The 21648-nt window shown below is 39.8% G+C and overlaps 1 protein-coding gene across 11 annotated transcripts in view; it reads left to right on the top strand.

Moving 5' to 3' along the window:
* LOC118571372 (zinc finger protein OZF-like) overlaps nucleotides 1-15165 on the top strand; it is a 62947-nt gene extending 47782 nt beyond the window's left edge. For 9 of the 11 annotated variants that reach the window (XM_036170316.1, XM_036170317.1, XM_036170318.1 and 6 more), the window contains 3 exons: nucleotides 11793-11919; nucleotides 12119-12179; nucleotides 12737-15165. In XM_036170316.1, the coding sequence (XP_036026209.1) occupies nucleotides 11793-11919; nucleotides 12119-12179; nucleotides 12737-14201 (1653 nt within the window). In that variant the 3' untranslated portion in view covers nucleotides 14202-15165. Of the gene's footprint in view, nucleotides 1-11792; nucleotides 11920-12118; nucleotides 12184-12736 lie in introns of those variants that run through there. The other 2 variants (XM_036170320.1, XM_036170326.1) reach the window with 2 other exon arrangements.
* The last annotated feature ends 6483 nt before the right edge of the window (nucleotides 15166-21648 follow it).

Raw genomic sequence — 21648 nt, forward strand, 5'->3', positions numbered from 1 at the left:
TCTCTCCTTTACTTAAAGGTCCAGGCGGTCCTTCCATCCTACATTCTTCTGTAAGGAATCCTGGGTTGCCTACCTGACCTTTTGACCCTCAGCCTCAATATCACTTCTGTCATGGAGAATGTAGCTGGGGAAAGTGTATTTGTCTTCATTCAGGTTGTACCGAAGCATAAGCAGGGCCCTGAGCTCACTGGCCCCAGCAGACCTTATGAAGGAGGGAGACCTTAAGGTGTAGGGACAGGGAGAGTTACTTTTCAGAGTGGCAGCTGACAGAAGCAGGACTGTATAGACATTCTGGAGAAATCCTGAAAATGTCCAAGGAACTGATTGATTTGAGCAACTTCCATGGTGGAGCAGAGACCTTTCTGTGCTGTGTGACTGTTTAATAAATAATGTTGATGCAGAAGTCTCCTGATTCATGCATCTAGGACCAGTAGTTTGGGAGCCAGAGGCAGGAGGACTGCTGGAGCCTCCAGCACTGACCTCCCTCCCTCTTTCCCTGCTAGTAAACACAGTCCTCCTGCATCGTGACAGGCATGAGGGCACATGTGGTGGGGTCTGAGGACAAATGTTCTGAAGTTGTTCTTTCTTTCCAGTTTCACACGTACACTAGTGTTCAAATTCAGGTCCTTTGGCATATGCTGGTAGGACAAATAACTTTATTTGGCCTGCTAGTCCAAATCACTGGCCCACTTTTATTTTTATTTTTTAAAGAGGTTTTATCTTTCAGAGATATACTTTGAATTATCTTTGTAGCCCAAGCTGGCCAGGAACTGCTTTACACACTTAGCCCAGCCCGATCTTGAATTTAGTTTTCCTGCCTCAGCCTCCAAGTACTGGGATTGCAGATAATTTTTAAGACAGAATTCTACAAATGCACAAAGTTCTCTATTGCATCCAGCCTCTCCCCCCACCCCCCCACACACACACTTTTTCGAGACAGGGTTTCTCTGTGTAGCTTTGTGCCTTTCCTGGAACTCACTTGGTAGCCCAGGCTGGCCTCAAACTCACAGAGATCCACCTGCCTCTGCCTCCCGAGTGCTGGGGTTAAAGGCATGTGCCACCACTGCCTGGCCAGCCCCTTTCTTTTAAAACTTTTTTGCTATGTATCCTAAGATAACTTGGTAATCAAAATCCTTTGGCCTCAGCCTACAGAGTGCTGAAATTACAAGGATGAGTCATTGTGGCAGGACAGACTTGTATTTACCAGTAGAAAGAGAGATCCTGATCTCCATGACTGAACAGTGGGAGCTGAGTATACGTGTTGTGATGATAAGATGGCTAACAGGACTGGATTTTGGAGAAACTTAGTCTCCCCCCTCCAATGGGTGGGTGGGTCTAATGTCTTCCAGGCTGACCTAGAACTTCATGTATTCCAGGAAGACATTCTAATCTTCCTGCTTCCATTTGTCAGTTGCTGAAATAATAGGCATGCACCATCACAGATGTTTTATGTAGTACTAGTAATTGAATCCAGTGTTTGTTTCATGCTACAGGCACTCTACCAAATAAGCTACACCTTCAGTCCTTGAAGCACAGTTTATCAACATATTCTTCAGACACTAGATATGATTTCCCTCACACCATCAGTTCTCTTGACACAGGCTATCTGTTTGTAATTTAATCCCCTTCTGACATTAGCTGGAAAAAGTTAGATCCCACAAAGTAAAGAGTTCAGACTCAGAGGAGCCCTCACTTGGATATTCATTATATATCCATACTTTCCACACTGATCAATCAGCTATTAATCAACTGTGGGGTTTGGTGACCTTCTCTTCCTGCATAACTTTTAAGACAGCTCACAGTGGTTATGGTAGCAGTGGTGTGACTTGCCTTATCTAGGGAATCACTTTACTTATACTTACAGGTCTTGGTGGCTGTATCTTCTTCATAAATGCATCTTTCCTTTTTTAAACACAAAAATCTACACTTTACACAAAACATCAAAGGTGGGCTTGAAGCTCAGTAGGTCGAGTGTTGGCTTAGCATTGTTCCAAGCTCTTGACTTGGTCCTTTGTGTAGCATACACTGGGTCAACAGCTGTAATGCCAGCACTTAGGAGGCTGAAACAATGAGGTAACAAATTATAGGCCAGTATGGACTATACTAAGAACTTGTCATATATATATATATATATATATATATATATATATATATATATATATGTGATATATACACATATATCACAACATCAACCAACCAAATAAATTCAAATGGTTGTGGACATCATTGACCACAGTGGGAGCTTGAGGCCATCATGAGATACATGACACCTTGTCTTGTAAATGAATAAACAAAGAACTATTAATATATAAAAAGGTTGAAATATTAATGTTATGATGATACTGAAATACTGGGCCCAGTGTTGTTTTGTGTTCTCAAATATTACTGTTCAAATTCAAACTAATATCGGAATGTTTCATCATACAACATTCCATCATGTGCCATAGGATTGACTTATCAAAATTCTAAATATATCTAGACAGTATTTATGAGAAAAAATAATATTTATACACTATATAGATGGTATAAACACACACAACTAGACAGTGGTCTCTAATATGAGTGTTGCACCCAGCATTAACACCAAAATATCTGCATATTATAGATGAACTGGATTTCTGTTTTGAGTATTTCAGTTACTAGGTACCTTGAATGAAACAGATGATCATTAAGCTGTATTCTAAGGTAGGGTTAGGGAATGTTGTTGCAGGATATTTGATCATACCGTGAATGCTGAGATTTCATTATTTACTGGAAAAATCTGTTTCTAGTTGTGGTGTGGCTCAGCCCTAGCACACACCCTTAATCCAAGAGATTTGGGCTTGAATATTGTAAACAGGATTCGAGTCCCCAGTTGGGTGCTTATTGTTGCTCTTATCCAGCTCTCAGTCATTCAATTCTATCAATAAAGGCTCAGAAGCCAGATGCTGGGGTGGAAGCCTGCTAGCTCGCAGAGGCAGAGAAAGTACCCAGCTGACCTTCCTTTTCAGTTGACATCTCAGAAAATACTTCTTCCTCCTCTGCCATCTCAAACAACTCTCCTTTTTAACCCATGTCCCTCCTTTCCACTTCCTGTGTATCTCTCTATCCATCCTCTTGACTCCTTTTTACTCTCTATTTCTTTTCCTAAATAATCCTATGTTCACTTCCTTTCAACTGGTTGCTTGCTCTGCCTCTTGACCTATGATTGACTTTATTTAATCCTGTTTAAAATAAGCAGAAATTTCTTGGATTAAAGGTGTGTGCTAGAGCTGAGCTACAACTAGAAACATATTTTTCTAGTAAATAACTCAATCTTGGGGTTCACAGTGTAACCAAATATCCTGCAGCAGAGTGTGGAGCATTCCTTACATGTCAGCAATGGAGAAGTGAACTGGGGCAGGATTCTTACCAAGTTTGAAGGAAGGGGCAGGATTCTTACCAAGTTTGAAGGAAGGGGCAGGATTCTTACCAAGTTTGAAGGAAGGGGCAGGATTCTTACCAAGTTTGAAGGAAGGAGTGGCTTTCTTTATGAGAATCTAGATACATTTTAATTTTTAAATATTTGCTTACTAGCTTGGATGGGAAAGGGCATGCCCATGTCATGGTCCTCATGTGGAACACAGAGAACAACTTATGTGAATTGGTTCTTTCTTTCCACTATGTGGGTCCTGGGGATCAAACAAAGTCAGAATTCCCAGCAATCAGGAAACTGAGTAGGAAGATCAAGTCTGATCATTTTTAAACCACCTTTATACTCACATTTTCAGTTCCTTGACTTTACTGGGCCGTCACACCTATTAATATCCTTAATTCTCCTAGTCTACAGTTTCAGGCTAAATTCAGTCTTAGTTTATTCTTTTTTCCCATTTCAATAGTATACTAAGATCTGTCTTAATGTTTTTTTTTTCCCCCCCAGAGTTTGGCTTTACTTTTGACACTTTCCACCTCCCAATCAGCTCTATAGGGTTATAGTTTTCCAAACACAAATCTAATCCTGGCATCTTCTGGATTTCAACTGTGAAATGGCTTTTCATGACTCTAAGGTTTTAAGACAGTAGGTACCAGCACCTTGACACCACCCTCACAGTTCAGGTTTACCTGTAGCCACTTTTGGTTAAGAATACTAGAGTGTCAAAGTCATTGTATAAATTCTTGTCTTACAGCTCAGTGTTTCTAACAATCTCTTTAATTCCAGCACTCTGGAGGCAGAGATAGGCAGAGTCCTCAGAGTTCTGGGTTACCCAGGCTTTATGCTGAGTTTCAAGACAGCAAGAGTACATACATAGTGTGTTAGTGTCTCAACAACACAACAACAACAACAACAAAAAAAAAAACCAAACAACAAAGGATGCATGTAATTGGATAGGCTGGGCCAATGAGATGGCTCAGTTAGTGGAAGTGTTTTCAGGTGGACAAAGCACGTGACCACCTGAATTTGATCCCCCAAACCCACATAGAACTGGTAAGGAGAGACTCCACAATGTTGTCTTTTAATCCCCCAAAGCACCATGGCATGCCCATGCCCCCACTACACACCTCACAGAAACTCAATCAAATTTTTCAAACGTGTGACAGGCTGATCTAACATTGCTTCTGTAGCTCAGACGGGGCTTATGTGTGCCTCTGCACCTCAAATTCAGATGTGATCATGTGTTTCTTTTCTTAAGATCGTAAATTTTATTTATGTTATGGGTATTTTTCCTACATATATGTGTGTGCAGCTAGAAGAGGGTGTCAGGTCCTCTGGGACTGCAGATACAAATGGTTTTGGGCTGTCATTTGAATGCAAAGAATTGATATTTTTTCCCCTTCAAGAACAGCAGTGCTGTGAACCCAGTGAACCATGTCTCCAGCCCTTTATTCAGAGACTTAATACTATTTTTTTTTTTAAATTCTCAACAGCCAAAACATTCACATTCAGGTTGGTTTAAAGATCATTTATACTAAGGATGAAAAGATGTCTCTGTAGTTAAAAGCACTGGTGGTTTTTTTCCAGAGGATTGTGTTCAATTCCCAGACTCTACATGGTGACCATCAACTGTCTGCCATTTCAGTCCCAGGGGTTCCAATAAGCCTCTTCTGGATTGCAAGGACACTTCACAGATGTGGAGGACAGACATACATGCAGGCAAAGTACCCATACATGTATAGTAATGTTAAGAAACAAACCACTTCCTTCTACCACTCACTACTTTGTATTCCCAATTGTTAAAGAATCAGATCTAGGAGAACAGCAGGGCTGGGAAAAGGATCAAGGTATCACTTTACCTGCCACACGAGAAAGATCCCTTGGTGGTTTACTTGGAAAGCCCTTAGGAAACGGTAGCCTGTCCTGAGTTTTAACAGTCCAGAAGATAGAGGCTGTAATACAGTGCAGCATGATTATGATTCGTGGTGGTAATCTCAGGACTACAGGGTGGGATCTTTCAGATGGAAGGCATGCAGGCAAATGCTCTGGCACCTGTCCCACATGTATATCACATGACAGTAGGAGGTTGGCCATGGATGGTTGTCATATACCCAGCACTTGTGTGGAGATCCCAGTAGCATAAGTAAGTATTGCAGGACAGCAGTGTGGAGGATTCATATGACATTCAACACCTTTCCTTGGGGGAAAGCCACTGCCCAGTGGCTTTTGAGGTCCCAGATTCTCAGAGGTGAGAAGTGCCCACAATAAATTGTTCCTGTCACAAATGTGGTCAGTAATGAGCTGATGGCAGAAGAGCAGACTCAGTCTTCCGTCTGGATGTTGTGTAAGCAATGCCTGAGCAGGCCTGAGGCAAAGTCCATACACAGAGACAGGACTTGGTGCATCCTGCTAAGGGATTGATTGAGCAGCCCTTATATTAAAATTATTCACGTTATTACAAATTTCTTTGCTCTTTGTCTTTCTTTGATTTTCTTTTCTTTACCAACTTAGAGTAGAGTTAGCTTTCTAAGCCAAACGAAGTGCCCAGGAGGTAAGTATTTTCATGAAGAACTCCTCATTTGTTTCCACTTCCCCTGAGGAAGATTTGCAGGGAGAACTTAATAATTTGGTAGGAAAGTGAGCTATGAGTCCTTGGCTTGCTGCTGCCATCTTGGCAGTGTGGTGAAAGGAGTTTTATGTTGGTCAGCTTTTGTACTACTACATAGCTAGGTCTTTTGCTGGTTTTTTTTTTAAATTTTGGTGCATTTTTGTTATTGTTATTTTGAGTTTTCAAGATTCTGAGTTTGGGCCATTGAGATGTGCATGAACACACATGTCAAAGTAGATGTGTGGAGGCCAGGACAAGTTGGAGGAGTGAATTCCTTCCTGGATATCGACCTCAGGTTCTTAGAATTGATTGCAAGTGTCTTTCTTTTAACTTTTATTGATTCTTCTCAGATATCACATCATGCATCTTGATCCCACTGATCTCTCCATCCCCCAGCATCTGCCTTTGCAACCTCCTCCCTACAAAACAAAACAAAATTTGAAAGAAAAAGCAAGAACTAAACAAAGGAAACAAAACAAAAACAGAAGACAAACAACCAAAACAAAACAAACAAAAAGAAATCTCATTATGGAAGCTGTGGTGTGGCCCGTCGAGTCACATAGTTCACCCTTAGTCCCTTCGTCTTCACCTGCAAGTGTTCCTTGCCATGGGTCATTGTTCTTTTTCAAGGCTTCTGGCTTCTGCTACACCATTGATAATGGACTCTCACTGGAGCTCCTCTTGGATATCCAGTTGTTATTCTGTGTCGTGGGGATCCTACAGTTTTGTATCTGTTGGTTTGTCCCCGTCAACTGCTGCAACAGTTCATAGATGAGGTAGATGTTGGGGTGAGGCAACACATAGCCCTGCTTCTGGGCCTGAGTGGTAGCTTGTCTGGTCAGTCCACCAGCTTTTCCCAACTGTCACCACCTGGGTGAGCTCTCCAGCACAGCCTCGGCCTCAGTCAGCTTGCCCAGCGCAGCCTGCAGCAAGGATTGAGGCCAGTTCTCTCACTCCAGGGCCCTCGGGTCTGGCTTCTCCACACTCACACCATCAGCACCAGCTCCACTGTCTTACCCAGGCAAGGTGCAGCCCCCACCCTGTATTGTTATAAGGGGGAATATGGGGAGGGGAATCAGCTCTCCTACTCTCATGCCCTCAGGGATGACTCACCTTCATCCCCCCCACAACAGGATTAGCTCTAGTGTGCTGCTCTGGCAGGGTGCAGGGTCCACTCTCCTGTATGCTGCAACTGGTGAGGAGGAGGGCACTCTTCATGACCCTGGGGCCAGATCTATCATCTGATGCAGGTAGCAAGGGGTGGGAGAAGAAGGGCATCTTTTCTTCACCCATGCTACCTCATTGCAGACAGAGGAAAAGGGGCATTCAGTTCTGCTCTTTTCACACCCTCAGGGACAGCTTACCTGTGTCTCTGACAACAGGGTCTGCTCTAGTGTGCTGCCCAGGTGAGATGCACACGTAAGGTGAGAGGTAAGGGCATCTTTCTTATTGCAGAGGTGGGGCAGCTCTCCTGCTGCAGTATCCAGCAAGGGGCAGGTCAGCTGTCCAGGGCCAGTGAGGGGCAAGGCCAGCTCAGCATAGCCCTCAAATTTCAACAAACTTGGTTCCTGTGACCCTCCCCACCACCACTACCACCACAGTAACACAGGCCATGGACATCAACACAGACCCCAGTCACAGCAGGATCACAGACCCAGGCATGGCCCATGGCAGCAGCTTTGGCCTGGGCATCACCATGGCCCTGGTGGCAGCACAGGCTACCCAGATCAGTGTGGCCCTCAGATACCACACAGTCTCAGGTGACTGACCAGACTCTGGGTATCTGCAGAGTCCTCAGCAGTAAAGGCGGTCATGGACATCAACTCAGACCCTGGGCATCCACAGAGTCATCAGCAGTAAAGGCGGTCATGGACATCAACTCAGACCCTGGGGTTGCAGTGTCTTTCATCACTGAACCTTCTGGCTGGTTCCTCTCATAGCCCTCCTTTCTAAGGCACCTATTTCAGTGTATCGGTTGAATATACTGAATGTAAAACTTTTGCATCAGGCCAGCTCAGACAGTGTTTAAACCTGAGTTTGGAGGCCTTGATTTTTAAAATTTCATCTTAGATGGGGCAGAGAATGTTATATTAAGAAAATCCTTTAACCCATCCAGAGGATCTGCCCCCGCCCCACCTGGGAGGAAATACTTTTATCCTTTTGTCTTCCTTCTCCCTCTCTTCCTCTTTCTCTTTTTCTGTTTCTCTCAAAAGTCATCCACTGTTCCTTTAGAGTTCTTTCTACTTAGGTTATACTCCTGCTGTGGTTTATATTTTCTCAATCTCCTCACGCGCCTGTCTTTGAATGCTTGGCCCCAAATTAGTGGAACTAATTGTGTAAAATTGGGAGCGATGCCCTTGTGGAGTAAGTGTTTCTTTCTGGGCACCTGCTTGTGTATCAGGATGCAACTCTCAGCCCCATGCCTGCCTGTAGTGATGCATCCTTTCAAGATGATAATGGGTTAACCCTCTCTCACTCTAATCAATCCTCAAATTAAAAGTGTTCCATTACAGGAGTCACCTTGGTCATAGTGCTTCTTCATAGCAATAAGACAGTCCCTAAGACAGGCTATTTCAGTAATATTTTTTGCACATTATTGCTCTGCATTTGGTCTGCTTCCTGTGTAGTTGAATAAGAATAAATGAAAGAGTGATGGACTTAAAAAATGTTCAGTCTCTGGCATGATTATTACTGATGGCTCATGCAGATCCATAGAGAAAAATACCTGCAATAGGGGTAGAAATTAATGAAACCTGTTTGGTTAGGAAAGAAAAACAGCATTAGGTAGATTTGGACTACAGTCCAGTGCTGAAACATCATCAGTAATTATCAGGGAGATTAGGGCCATTAAGGAGTAGGTACCTATGGTGATATTTTATTTGTACTGAAATGTGATTTCATTTGTATGTTAACAAATAAAGTTGCCTGGGGGTTAGAGCTAATAGCAAGCCATTGCAGAAGCCAGGTGGTGGTGGCACACACCTTTAATCCCGATCACATCACTGACAGACCTCTGTGTGTTCAAGGACACCACCAGCATGAAGACTCATACTTTTAATCTCAATACCAACCATAGAAAACCTGGAGGTCTGTACAGACAGGCAGTGATGAGGAAGTCATGTGGTTGGGTTTACAACCAATGAGAAGGCAGAACAGAAAGTCAATAAAAAGATAGATACACTGCAAGTAGCTTTCTTCCTGAGAGGAAGGATGGCAGCGGCAAGAAGGGTAAGAAAGGGTTTTTAGTATCAGCTCTTAGCTACTGCTCTGACCTCTTGGGCTTTTAACTCTGCATTTGGCTCTGTGTTTTTTTTATTTAATAAGACTGTTACATCTACAGGTACCTGCTTTCCTTTGGAAATACAGAAGAGGTATTGTAAGGGTACTACATCACCCAGCAAAGTGTTTAAATATGAAAGGAAAAGTCAAGGTGATTCCTAGTCCCCAAAAGCTACTCCATACAAAACTTTCTGCTGCTCTATACTGGGGCCAAGTCACTTCCAAGATAGAACCCCATTGGTGGTATCATCTGTGTGGTACTTTTTCTTAAAAGAAGAAAGATGCAAAATCTAAAGGCCATGGAGTCTTCCTCTATGGTTCAGCACTGTTGTAGCCTTCTGTTTGGCAGAGTTGGGCTGCTCCACTGGGGAGACTGTCAGACTGCATAAAGCCATGAAAATGAAGCATGGGTTGCATTTGAGGACACAATATGCTGAGATACCCAAGCTTTGAGATAATTGACATGAAAAGCTGAATGTAGGAAGTGGAAGTAGGCAACAAGAGAGATGTATGAGAAGTTTCAGTGAGAAAGAGCCATCTACGCCCTTTGAAACTGAAGCTTCAGGTATCTGACACAGGACTGCAGGGTTTGGAGTTTGCCCTGAAGGTTTCAGGCTTGCCTTGGCCCAAACTTTGCTAATTTCCGTGAAATGGAATTTGCATTCTGTGCCATTGTGTGTTGGGAGTATATAATCTGTGTTTTCAGTTTTACAAAATATTACAGTCAAGAGATTGCCTTGAGTATCAGAAGAAACTTTAGACAATGAAAAAGTGCTGGGACTGTTTTATAACATGAGACTATAATATAATTTTATATCTTTGAAATTAGAATAAATGCATTTGCACTATGTGTTGACTGTGATACTATCATGATCTGTGTCAAAATGTGGGTTGAATGAAAAAAAATTTCCCAGAAATGATAATGTACTTGAGAATTTTTCTCTGGTTTGTGGCCTTCACTGGGTTGCTAATGGAACCCTTTGGAGGAGGAGCCTTTCTGGAGGAAGTTAGTACCTGGTAAAGGACGTTGTGTGTTTATACCCTCAACATACTTGTTTGTGTGTTTGAAACTCATCAGTCCCTTCCCTTCTCATATAGCCATGTCACCACCACTATTATAGACACCATCCCTAAATAATGTAAGGTAAAATAGAAACAATTGCTTTTCCTTGGTAATCCATTTTTCTGGCTGGATACATATTTTTTTAAAGATTTATTTATTATGTATACAGCATGTAGACTGCAGGCCAGACAAGGGCACCAGATCTCATTACAGATGGTTGTAAGCCACCATGTGGTTGCTGGGAATTGAACTCAGGACCCCTAGAAGAGCAGTCAGTGCTCTTAACCTCTGAGCCATCTCTCCAGCCCTGGCCTGATACTTTTATGTTTATATTTTTGGCTGATTGAATTGGATTTTTGTATATGTCAAGCATTTGCTCTTGTCCTGAGCCTTACCTTCATCATGTCTTCTGAACTTTGATAGAGGGTATAATTTTTCAAATCAAGATGGCATGCATTCATGACATCAATATTGATCTCCTGACTCACTCAATTGCAGGCATGTAACATTCTTCCTATGTTTGTGTATGTTTTTGCTTTATTTAAAAATTTTGTAATATATGTATGAATCTTTTGCCTATATATATATGGATGTATAACCACTTCTGTGCCTGCTGTTTATTGAAGTTAGTTGAGAGCATTGGATTCTCTTGAACAAGAGTTTTGAATGGTTGTGAGTCTTGAAATGAGTGCTGATGATTGATCTAGGTCCTTTTCAAAAGCAACAGATTTTCTTACCTGTTGGCCCATCTTTATAGACTTTGTTGTTGTTGTTGTTGCTGCTGTTTTGTTTTAGGATCAGCATTTACTTTACTGATTATTTTGAGAACTCTTTGATCTGTCAGTCAGTAACTTCTTAAAAATGCATTCTTTTGTAGGAATGTCATATTAGTCTTAGAGTTTAAATGGGGTCACTCCAGTTTTTTGTTAGACAAATATAGAATTGGAGTAAATGTTTACCTTTTTGGAGGAATTTTGACCAAGCCCTTGAGTGCTATCTATTTTTTGTTTGTTTGTGTGTTTGTTTGTTTGAGACAGCGTCTCACTATGTATACTTGGCTGTCCTGGAAATCACAGAGGTTCACCTGTCTCTTCTCAGAAGGTTCGCAGCACCATACCCATATTGTCTATTATTTTTTGGAGTTAATAATTTTGATACAATCTTGTTTATGTATATTCAACAGTGTTTCTCTGTTTGTATGTCTCTCTGTATAGGTTAATAGGCATTTCTCCTTCAATGACATATTCTATTCAATTGGCATAGAAATGTAAGGTGTTATCCTACATTTATGTTTCCTTATAAAATGAGTTGATGACTATATTTGAAATTCTGTGACATGGAATTAATATAATGACTATGTAGAATTATGTAAATACATTCTCAATGAAGTGTACATTTGCAATTCAGTCAGGCTCACCATTTCAATTATGAACATATATGGGACATTTTAGGATATAGTGACCTATGAGGATGTGCATGTGAACTTCACTCATGAAGAGTGGGCTTTGCTGGATTCTTCCCAGAAGAGACTCTACAAAGAAGTGATGCTGGAAACCTACCGGAACCTCACTGCTATAGGTAAGAATGTGAATTTTCCTTCACTTTTAAACTTAAGGTACCAAGCCATTTTTGGAGACTGATGTTCTTTTGTGATTTCGACTGTGTAAGATGAAGAATATAGTAAATGAATCAGGCATTGTTCTAAGGTTCACTGAAAATAGTAATTTAAATTTTATATAATTTCCAGTAATATACATCTTCTGGCACTGTATTTTAGGTTACAAATGGGAAGACCGCAATATTGAAGAACATTGTCAAAGTTCTAGAAGACATGGAAGGTAAATTTCATATGTAAACTAATACATGTGCACCTCTGTTGAAATTTTACTGTGCCCTGAAGTTTTAATGAAAAGTAGCAGTGTAAATAAGCACAACTTTGTGATGATTTTTAAATTCTCACAACAGTGTATACCTCAGTGTCAGGTAGCTGATCAGTGTTTACAAAATATTCCATTAAGAAACAAGACAAGGAAACAACACATTAACAGATGCCACAGTTTTAGTCATGGCCCCATGAAAGCCATGTTGTAGAACTGCCCATCCACTTACCACTTACTTTCATACCATTCAAGTATTGTAAAAGTCATACACATTGATTAGGGATTTAGTATATGTCCAAGACCTTTTCTAAGCAAATCGTCCATATTAAAGCTATTGTTACTGATATGCTTGTAGTGACTTACCATAGTTTATTGAGAGGGGCAGTTTGTGAGTGTAAAAAAGGTTGCTGTCAGAGAGTCCTCAATCCCTATACCACATCTCTATGAATAACAAAAAGGTTCAACTGTGTGAGTGCAATGTGAAAACCTTCTATATATTATTCTCCCTTTAATAGGTTTATCATCTGTCACTCTAGATACAAGCCATGTGATCGTGATGGATATGGAAAGAAGCAATGTCCATCTGTCTCTACCAAAACAATTAGAAGATGTGTAACAGTCCCTACTATAAGAAGACGAGGTGAATATGAGACAGGTTTACAATTAACTGGTTTTCCAACCGGTTCATTTTACACACGTAGTGTGACTCACAGTAAAAGAAAATGTTATAAACGCAATCAATATGGTAAAACTCTGAGTTTTTCCAGTTCTTTTAAAAGACATGAAAATACTCATATGGGAAAGGGAAGTGATAAATGTGGGCCACATATGAAGGGTTTTAACCATCACAGGTATCTTCAAACACACAAAACAACCAATAATGAAGAGGATCTCAATGAACGTAATCAATGTGATAAAGCCTTCAGACCTGATTCCTCTTTACATTTACAACAAAGAACTCATTTGGAAACAAAATCCCATGAATCTAATGAAAGGGATAAAGACTCTGTATCTCATAGTCCTCATCAAGTACCCAGAACTCATTCTAGAGAGAAAAGGCATGGACATCATCAACATGGTAAAGCCCGTCCTGGCTGTCTTCAAAGAGATGAAAGAATTCATACTGGAGAGAAACCCTTTGCATGTAATCAATGTGGTAAAGCCTATGCATATAAAAGTCATCTTCACAGGCATAAAAGAAGTCATTCAGGAGAGAAACCCTATGAATGTAATCAATGTGGTAAAGCCTTTGCACGTAACTGTCATCTTCAAATGCATGAACGAACTCATACAGGAGAGAAACCGTATCGATGTAAGCAATGTGGTAAAGCCTTTGCACGTAACTGTCATCTTCAAATGCATGAACGAACTCATACGGGAGAGAAACCATACCGATGTAAGCAATGTGGTAAAACCTTTACACGTAACAGTCATCTTCACAGGCACGAAAGAGGTCATACTGGAGAGAAACCATATCGATGTAAGCAATGTGGTAAAGCCTTTGGACGTAACAGTAATTGTCAAAGCCATGAAAGAAATCATGCTAAAGAGAAACCTTATGAGTGTAATCAATGTGATAAAGCCTTTGGACAGAACAGTCATTTTCATAGTCATGAAAGAAGTCTTACTGGACAAAATTCCCATGAATCTAATCAGTGTGATAAAACCTTTGCAAAGAACAGTCATCTAAGTCATGAAGGAAATCATTCTGGAGATAAACCCTATGAATGTAGTCAATGTGGTAAAGCCTTTGGACGTAGCAGTAATCTTCAAAGGCATGAAAGAAGTCATACTGGAGAGAAACCTTATAAATGTAAACAATGTGGTAAAGCCTTTGCACAGAACAGTCATCTTCACAGGCATGAAATAAGTCACACTGGAGAGAAACCCTATGAATGTAAAAAATGTTGTAAATCGTTTACACGTAAAAGTGATCTTCACAGGCATGAAAGAGGTCATACTAGAGAGAAACCCAATTAATGTAATTAATATTGTAAAGCCATTGCATGTAAAAGTAATCTTCAATTGCATGACAGAAGTCATACTGTAGAGGAACCCTATGGATGGAAACAATGTGGTAGAGACTTTGCATGTTGCAGCAACTTAGAACACATGACAGAATTTACAATTGTGAAAAACCCCATGATGCTAATAAATGAGGTAAAGCCTTACACTCCACATATATTTTTCCCACTGAGCTATCATACTGGTCCTTGATTAAGATTAGTAAAAGCACTCCATCTTAAAATATTGTCTCTTTTTCAAATTGTAAACATAGTGTCATCCAAGAATATAGGAATGTAGGACAGTTTGAATAATAAAACTTATGTACAAATGAAAATGGCACTTATGTTTTCATCTGCTTATTATGATAATTTATTCTGAGTACTAAATACTTGTTCCTAACACTTTCTCAGAAACACAAATGAATGGCAGAGAATTGTCTCAGTGGCTAAAGGTAGCTACTACTAAGCTTGATTTCATTCTCTGGGAGAACAATATTCCTCATAGAAGTTTTTTTTTTAATACTACACTTGGATTATGGCATACACATACCATTACACCAGCACATGCATAAAAATTTTTGATAATGAAATGACTAGGACACCAGCTTAGGAGACTAGCTTGGTATGGTCTCTAGTACTCACACAGAAGAACTAGAGAATACACATCTGTAAGTTGTGCTCTGACTGGTATATGCACATCATGACACAAGTATATACACACAGTTAAAATTTTTTAATTGGATAAAATTAAAGAAGAAAAAAATCAACCAAAATGTTGAGAACATAGTTGAAGTTAATACATGGGAAAATTTTAAGAAGTATTATTGTTCATGAAAATAATGATGGTTCCTATTTAAATCTTATACTTTCATTGGCTGATTCAAAGATGGGTAATATTTAAAACATATCTCTGCTGGGCAGAGTGGTGCATACTTGTAATCCAGCTCTTGGGAGACAGAGGCAGGTGGATTTCTCTGAGTTTGAGGGCAGCCTTGTCCACTTAGTGAGTTTCAGGATGGCTATATCTATGTAGAGACACCCTTTCTCAAAAATTAAAAAGGGGGTCTAGCAAGATGGCTTAGTGGTTAAGGGCACTGGTTGCTCTTCTAGAGGTCCCAGGTTCAATTCCTATAACTCACATGGAAGCTCACAACTGAAACTCGAGTTCCAATGATCCAATGCCCTCACAGAGACACAAATGTAGGCAAAACATCTTTGCACGTGCAATAAAAGTGATTAACTTTAAAAACCATATATCACATTATTGAACTTTCTCTAACATAATTTGGACTCATCTCTACTCAAATTATTCCTTGTGTTAACAATGACAATGAGAAGCAATGTATAGAGTCCATTCACAGAGATATAGAAATCCATTCAATTCTTCATTGACCATGTAGCAGGGACTTCCATCAGGCTAGTGATAAAAGATAGGAGTGATGGGGCAGCCTTAATTTTTGCATTATACTAGCATCTTTGGGAGCTGTAGATTTGAGTCAGTAGTACAGCTGTTATTCAGTACCTAAGTTTGGTTCCTAGTACCCACATCAGTGGTGCAAAAATACCTGTAAATCTTAGTCTAGGATGTTTGCTGCACTTTTCTGTCTTCTTGGAACCAGATATGCTAATGATGTAAATGTGTATATACATATATATTTATATAAAATCATGTATATGTGTATGTATGTATTTATATGTTTGTATGTGTTGTGACTTCATATTTTAAAAAAGGATTTCTTCGTGTATGTGTTATTTTTTAATTAAAATAAAATTAATTTCTGTGTGCATTGTCAGAATACTGTCCTGGAATGGAGTCATATGAGGAGAATTTTGAATGCTTGAACATGCCAAGCAATGAAATCAAGAGTCATGTGGCCTCAGTTTCTTCAAAACACAGAATTATTTTTGGAATGTGGTTTTGTACCCCTCCTAATATAGTAAAAAGGAGTGAGGTTACTTCATATTACTTCTTATTGCCTGCTGTTTTTATTCCTTTAAATGTTAAAGCTAGCCTTTGTATGGCTGTATAGAACATTTTTTTTTCTCCCATGTGGCTTGTTTATGTCATTGTATACAGCATGAATTCATGAGAACTTTACTTTTGTGACTTTCCTTAATTCACAGGGTATAAATTATCTGGAGCTCTCAAAGAATTGGCTATTGCATGAGACTTTGGTCTGCCTCAATATGAATCAATATAAACTTTATGATCACACTTTAGAACTCATCAAAGAGGCAAAAAAAGGCAATTTTTCCTTTTCAGGCAAAGTTGGAAGTAAAGATGGAATCACCAGCATCTATGCAGGTAATAGCTCCATCCCATTTCTTATTGAAGCCTCGTTTAGATACATATCCTCAATTTTCTGAAAAAGACCATGAAGCATTGGATGAGTAATTTACTAATCAATCTAATTTTGAATTCTATTTGGATGAGGTATTAGGAGAGCCTATTTTAAGTGTCCACACTTATTTATCTGGCCAAGATTACCTAATATGACTATGAGGAATCAAATCAGGTTGGTTGGAGTGGCCACAGCAAGACTGAGGCTGTGACAATTTTATTGACATTCAGACTTTTTATAATTTTATCAGAAACAGAATATAATGACAATTACCAGCATCAGTACAGTTGTAGTTTCCAGGAACAGTTCTTCATTTATAGATGGTTGTGAGCTACCATGTGGTTGCTGAGAATTGAAACTTCACGAACTATGGTACTAATATTAGACAAAAGTTCCATCTCTCTCCAGGGGATTGATGTGGTCCCTGAATTATAGATTTAGATTTCACAGGTCAGATTAAGATTGTGATATAACCTCCTCCCAAAACTATTCAGATTCATGCAGGTCAATGTATAGCTCAACTATTTTTATTGCCTAATTTATCCATGGGACAATCCATATCATTTAATGAAAGAAGAAATCAAGGGTTCAGGTCTAATGACATGGCTTTTTGGGTCCAAGAGATTAAGGCCCCTTAACCTATAAAACTTTTGAAAATCCAAGGAAAAGATATTGAAGAATTAATAGACACTAGAGCTGATGCCTCTTGCAAAGCTGGACAAGAATGGCCCTCTACTTTGTAAACACAAATCACCCCTTCTACTTTCACTACATTAGGACAGGTTACATACAAAAGTGCTCCTCTGAAACCTCTTGAGTCAGGCCTGCAGCCAGAAGGTTGTCTGTGTCCTGGCCTGCTGGCGGTTGGGACAAATCTCTCTCACTTGTGTCTCCCAAGTAAACACACAGAGGCTTATATTAGTTATGACTGCATGGCCATGGCTCAAGCTTTTTGCTAGCTAGCTGTTCTATCTTAAATTAGCCTATAACTATTAATCTATGTATCATCACATGTCCCCTGGCTTTAACTGTGTCCCATTACATGCTGCTGCTTGGGTGGCTCACTGGCATCTCTCCTTGCCTTCTTCCTGTCTCTCTCTTTGAATTTCCTGCCTGCCTCTAAGCTACCTTGCCATAGGCCAAATAGCTTTATTTATCAACCAATCAGAGCAACACATATTCTCAGTGTACAAAGACATTCCCCCATCACAAGCCCCTCCCCCCAGTTCAAATCACCCTCAGTACCCCTGTTTTCCATGCTGTTACTAGTATGCCCATTAAGCAGCACTTAAAGCATTCTGCTGATTTCCTAACCCAAACTCCCAAAGTCCAAATTCCTCCAAACATTTAACTGGGGGTGGCTTATAGTTTCAGAAGTATAGTACATTATCCTAATGGCAGGAAGCATAGTGGCATGTTGGGAAACATGGTGCTGGAGAAGGAACTGAGAGTTCTACATCTTGATCCATAGGCAGCAGGAAGTGAACTGACTTGAGCTTTTGAGATCTCAAAGCCCACCCCACAGTGACACACTTCCTCTAGCAAGGCCACACCCACTTTAACAAGGCCACATATCCTGAACAGTGCCATTCCCTATGGGCCAACCATTCAAACATTTGAGTCTATGGGTGCCATTCCTATTCAAACTACCACATTCCAATTTCTGGGCCCCATAGGCTTATAGCCGTACCATAATGTAGAAATGCATTCAGTTCAACTTCAAAGTCTCTATAGTCTATCACAGTCTCAACCCTGTTTAAAAGTCCAAAGTTCAATGCCTCTTCTGAAATTCATGCAGTCTCTTAAGTGTAATACCTCATAAAATCAAAGTCAAAAAGCAAATCATGTACTTTCAAAATATAATGGCACAGAATGTACATTATCACTCCAAAATGGAGGAAAGAGTGAATAGTGAGGAAATACTGAACCAAAGCAAGACTGAAACCAACTGGACAGACTTCAAAGTCTGTATTTCCATGTCAAAGGGCTCTTCAGATCTCAAACTCCTTTCAGCTTTGTTCACCTCAACACACATCTTTTGCTTTGGCTAGTTCCACTCCCTATTAACAGCTGCCTCAGCAGGTATACTATGGCTCTGGCATCTCTAACACCTAGGGGTCTCCAAAACAATCTTGGCTTCACTGTCACAGCTTCTCACAATGGTCTCTCTGGGACTCCATTCAGGGACAATCCTGCCACTTGCCTGGCCTTGGCAGCTTTCCCTAGTTGTAGAAGGAGATTCCATAACCCCTTTCTTGTATCTTTGACTCTAAAGCCAGAACCACAAGGCCAAAGCTGCCAAGTTCTGCTGCTTGCTGAGGCTGGAGCATGGCCTCCTTGTTCAATTTCGTCTTCACCAGCTTTCTCTTTTCAGTGGTTTCCTTCACTGCCTGAGTTTAGCTGTCCTAAAATTTGCTCTGTAGACCAGGCTGGTCTCAAACTCAGACATCCATTTGCTCTGCCTCTGGAGTTCTGGGATTAAGATGTTTACCACCACATCCAGCTCTAAGATTTTCTTTAATTTTTTTTCCCACAAGTTGGAAGCTTAGCTGGCTGGGGTCTTGTCCTGAAGTCACCACTCCCTTTATTCCATTTCTCAATTTGTTTATCTCCTTGAACTTAGCTCCAAACCATTTCCTTGTCCCCCCTTTCTCCTCAAATTGTACATTTTTCAGTTTACCTTGCTTAGCTTGCTCCTTTTTCATTATAAATCTTTACAAAAGTCAACACTAGTAACCATGTGACAGAGTCTATACTACACTGTATTGAGATTTCCTTTGCCAATGCAATTAATTCACTTTAGCCTCAGGCAGACTCTTTGGACAAAGGCAGAAAGCAGCCACATTCCTCATTAGAACATCACAAGAATAATCTCAAGACAGCTTACTAAAATTCTTCTCCTCTGAAACCTCTTGAGTTGGGCCCCCAGAGTTCAAATCACTGTCAGCACTGCTGTCTTCCATGCTCCTACTTGTATGGCCCATTAAACACTTAAAGTGTTCAACTGTTTTCTAATCCAAACTCTGGAAGTCCATATTCCTCTAAACAAAAGGATGGTCAGGCCTATAACAGCAACACTCCAGTCCCTGATCCCTATTTCTGTCTTAACTGCTATTGCTATGAAGAGACACCATGACTGTGGCAACTCTTATAAGGGAAAACATTTAATTCCAGCTGGTTTATAGTTTCAGAGGTTTAATTCATTATCTTCATGGCATGAAACATAGCAGTGTGCAAGCAGATATGATGCTGGAGAAGGAGCTGAGAGTTGTACATTTTGATCTGCAGTCAGCAGGAAGTGAACTGACTTGAGATCCTGAGACCTCAAATCCTGCCCCCACAATGACACACTTCCTCCAGCAAGGCCACTCCTCCTAATAGTGCCACTCCCCATGGGACAAACATTCAAACACATGAGGCTATGTGAACATTCCTATTCAAACCACCACCATTGCCTCACCCAATCATAAAGAATCCCAGCTCCCATGTCAAATGACTGTATTAACTCAAGACATGACAGACTCCCTATGTTTCAATACTACATTAGAAAGGTTTTAGAGCCTAAGATGGAGGCCTTCCCTCTGGCTTATATTATTCATTATAAAGGTGACATCTTGTTAGTCACCTCCAAAAGGCTACAATCCATATATGGCATGTCTTGGGATATGCTACATTAAAATGGGCTTATTATTGCATGGAAAAGGTTAAAAGATTAGACATTGCAATATTTGGGGCAACTAATGATTAGAGCAGCTACTAAACCACAAAAAATGTCAATTAGACAAGACAATTTAAAAACAATGATTTTTTTTTTAGAAATTACTGGGGCATATTAATTGGATTTGTCATCCTTTAGAAATAACTAATTACACATTAATAATTTTATTGAAAACTGCAGGAGTGAGGAATGGCATTTGATAGTTGAATATGACTTTGAGAAGCAAAATAGGAAGTACAGCCATTTGAATCCAGACTAAAAAAGGCATTTGTATAGCATGTGTATTCTTTGCTGCCTCTAAACTTATTTTCACCACTAAATTTTCTCCTACAGGTATTATAGCAAAAGATGATAAATGTTTTAGCTGGAAATATTTTCACCATAAGGGTAAAAAAGACACTAACTCCTTATCTTCCTCTTATTGCTCAATTAGTATATGAGGGCAGAGCCTGATATCTACAATACTATAAGGATTTGATTGTTGCTGTATTATTATTCTTAACTAACAAGTACTCTTTCAGAAAGTTCAAGAACTCTTTCAACTTTTAAATCATTTGCAGATTACTTTGGACAGTTAAGAAATAATTATCGAAACTGGCAAGCTATGAGATTTTCATATAAGAACTTTTTGTATTTACAAAAATTGTCCAACCTTCTCCTGTTCACAGGTAGATACTTATCTTATTGATGGTTCATCTAATGGATTAGGAAGGATTGATTCATGGTCCAGAGATTCATTTATCTATGAGTACTTATTTTTCCTCAACCCTACAGGTGGAACTGGATGTTTTTATTTATGTATTACAGTTAATATATGAACCCTTATATATTGTTTTAGATTCTGTGTATGTTGTAGTAATATTTCCTGCAATAGAAACTGCTTTAATTTTATTTTCACATCCTGTTATTCTCCCAATGCTACAGAAATACAACATCTATTTAAAAACCACAAATATTCCTTATTACTAATACTTATGCACACTAACATCCCTGTAAAGAAAGGACTATTAATCATATTATAGCTATTCCTTACAATCTGCCAGGGCAAGGCATAAATGAAAAAGCACAAAGAACATTAACACAAATACTATTATTACCTTTTAATTCTTCTCTCATATATTACATTCCAACTACAGTTTCTCCTCTATCCCCTCATCTTAGTCTCTCCTCTCACCTCCCCTTTCCCTCAGATGCACCCTGTCCCTATATACCCTTAAAAAGAGGAGGCCTCCCTGAAACATCAACCAAACACAGCATAAGAAGCTACAATAAGACAAGGCACATACAATCATATCAAGGCATGACTAGGAAACCCAATAGAAAGAAAAGGGTCCCACAAGTAGGCAGAGTCAGAAATAGCT

This window comes from Onychomys torridus, chromosome 21 (genome assembly GCF_903995425.1).
Source record: "Onychomys torridus chromosome 21, mOncTor1.1, whole genome shotgun sequence".
NCBI classification, from domain to species: domain Eukaryota; kingdom Metazoa; phylum Chordata; class Mammalia; order Rodentia; family Cricetidae; genus Onychomys; species Onychomys torridus.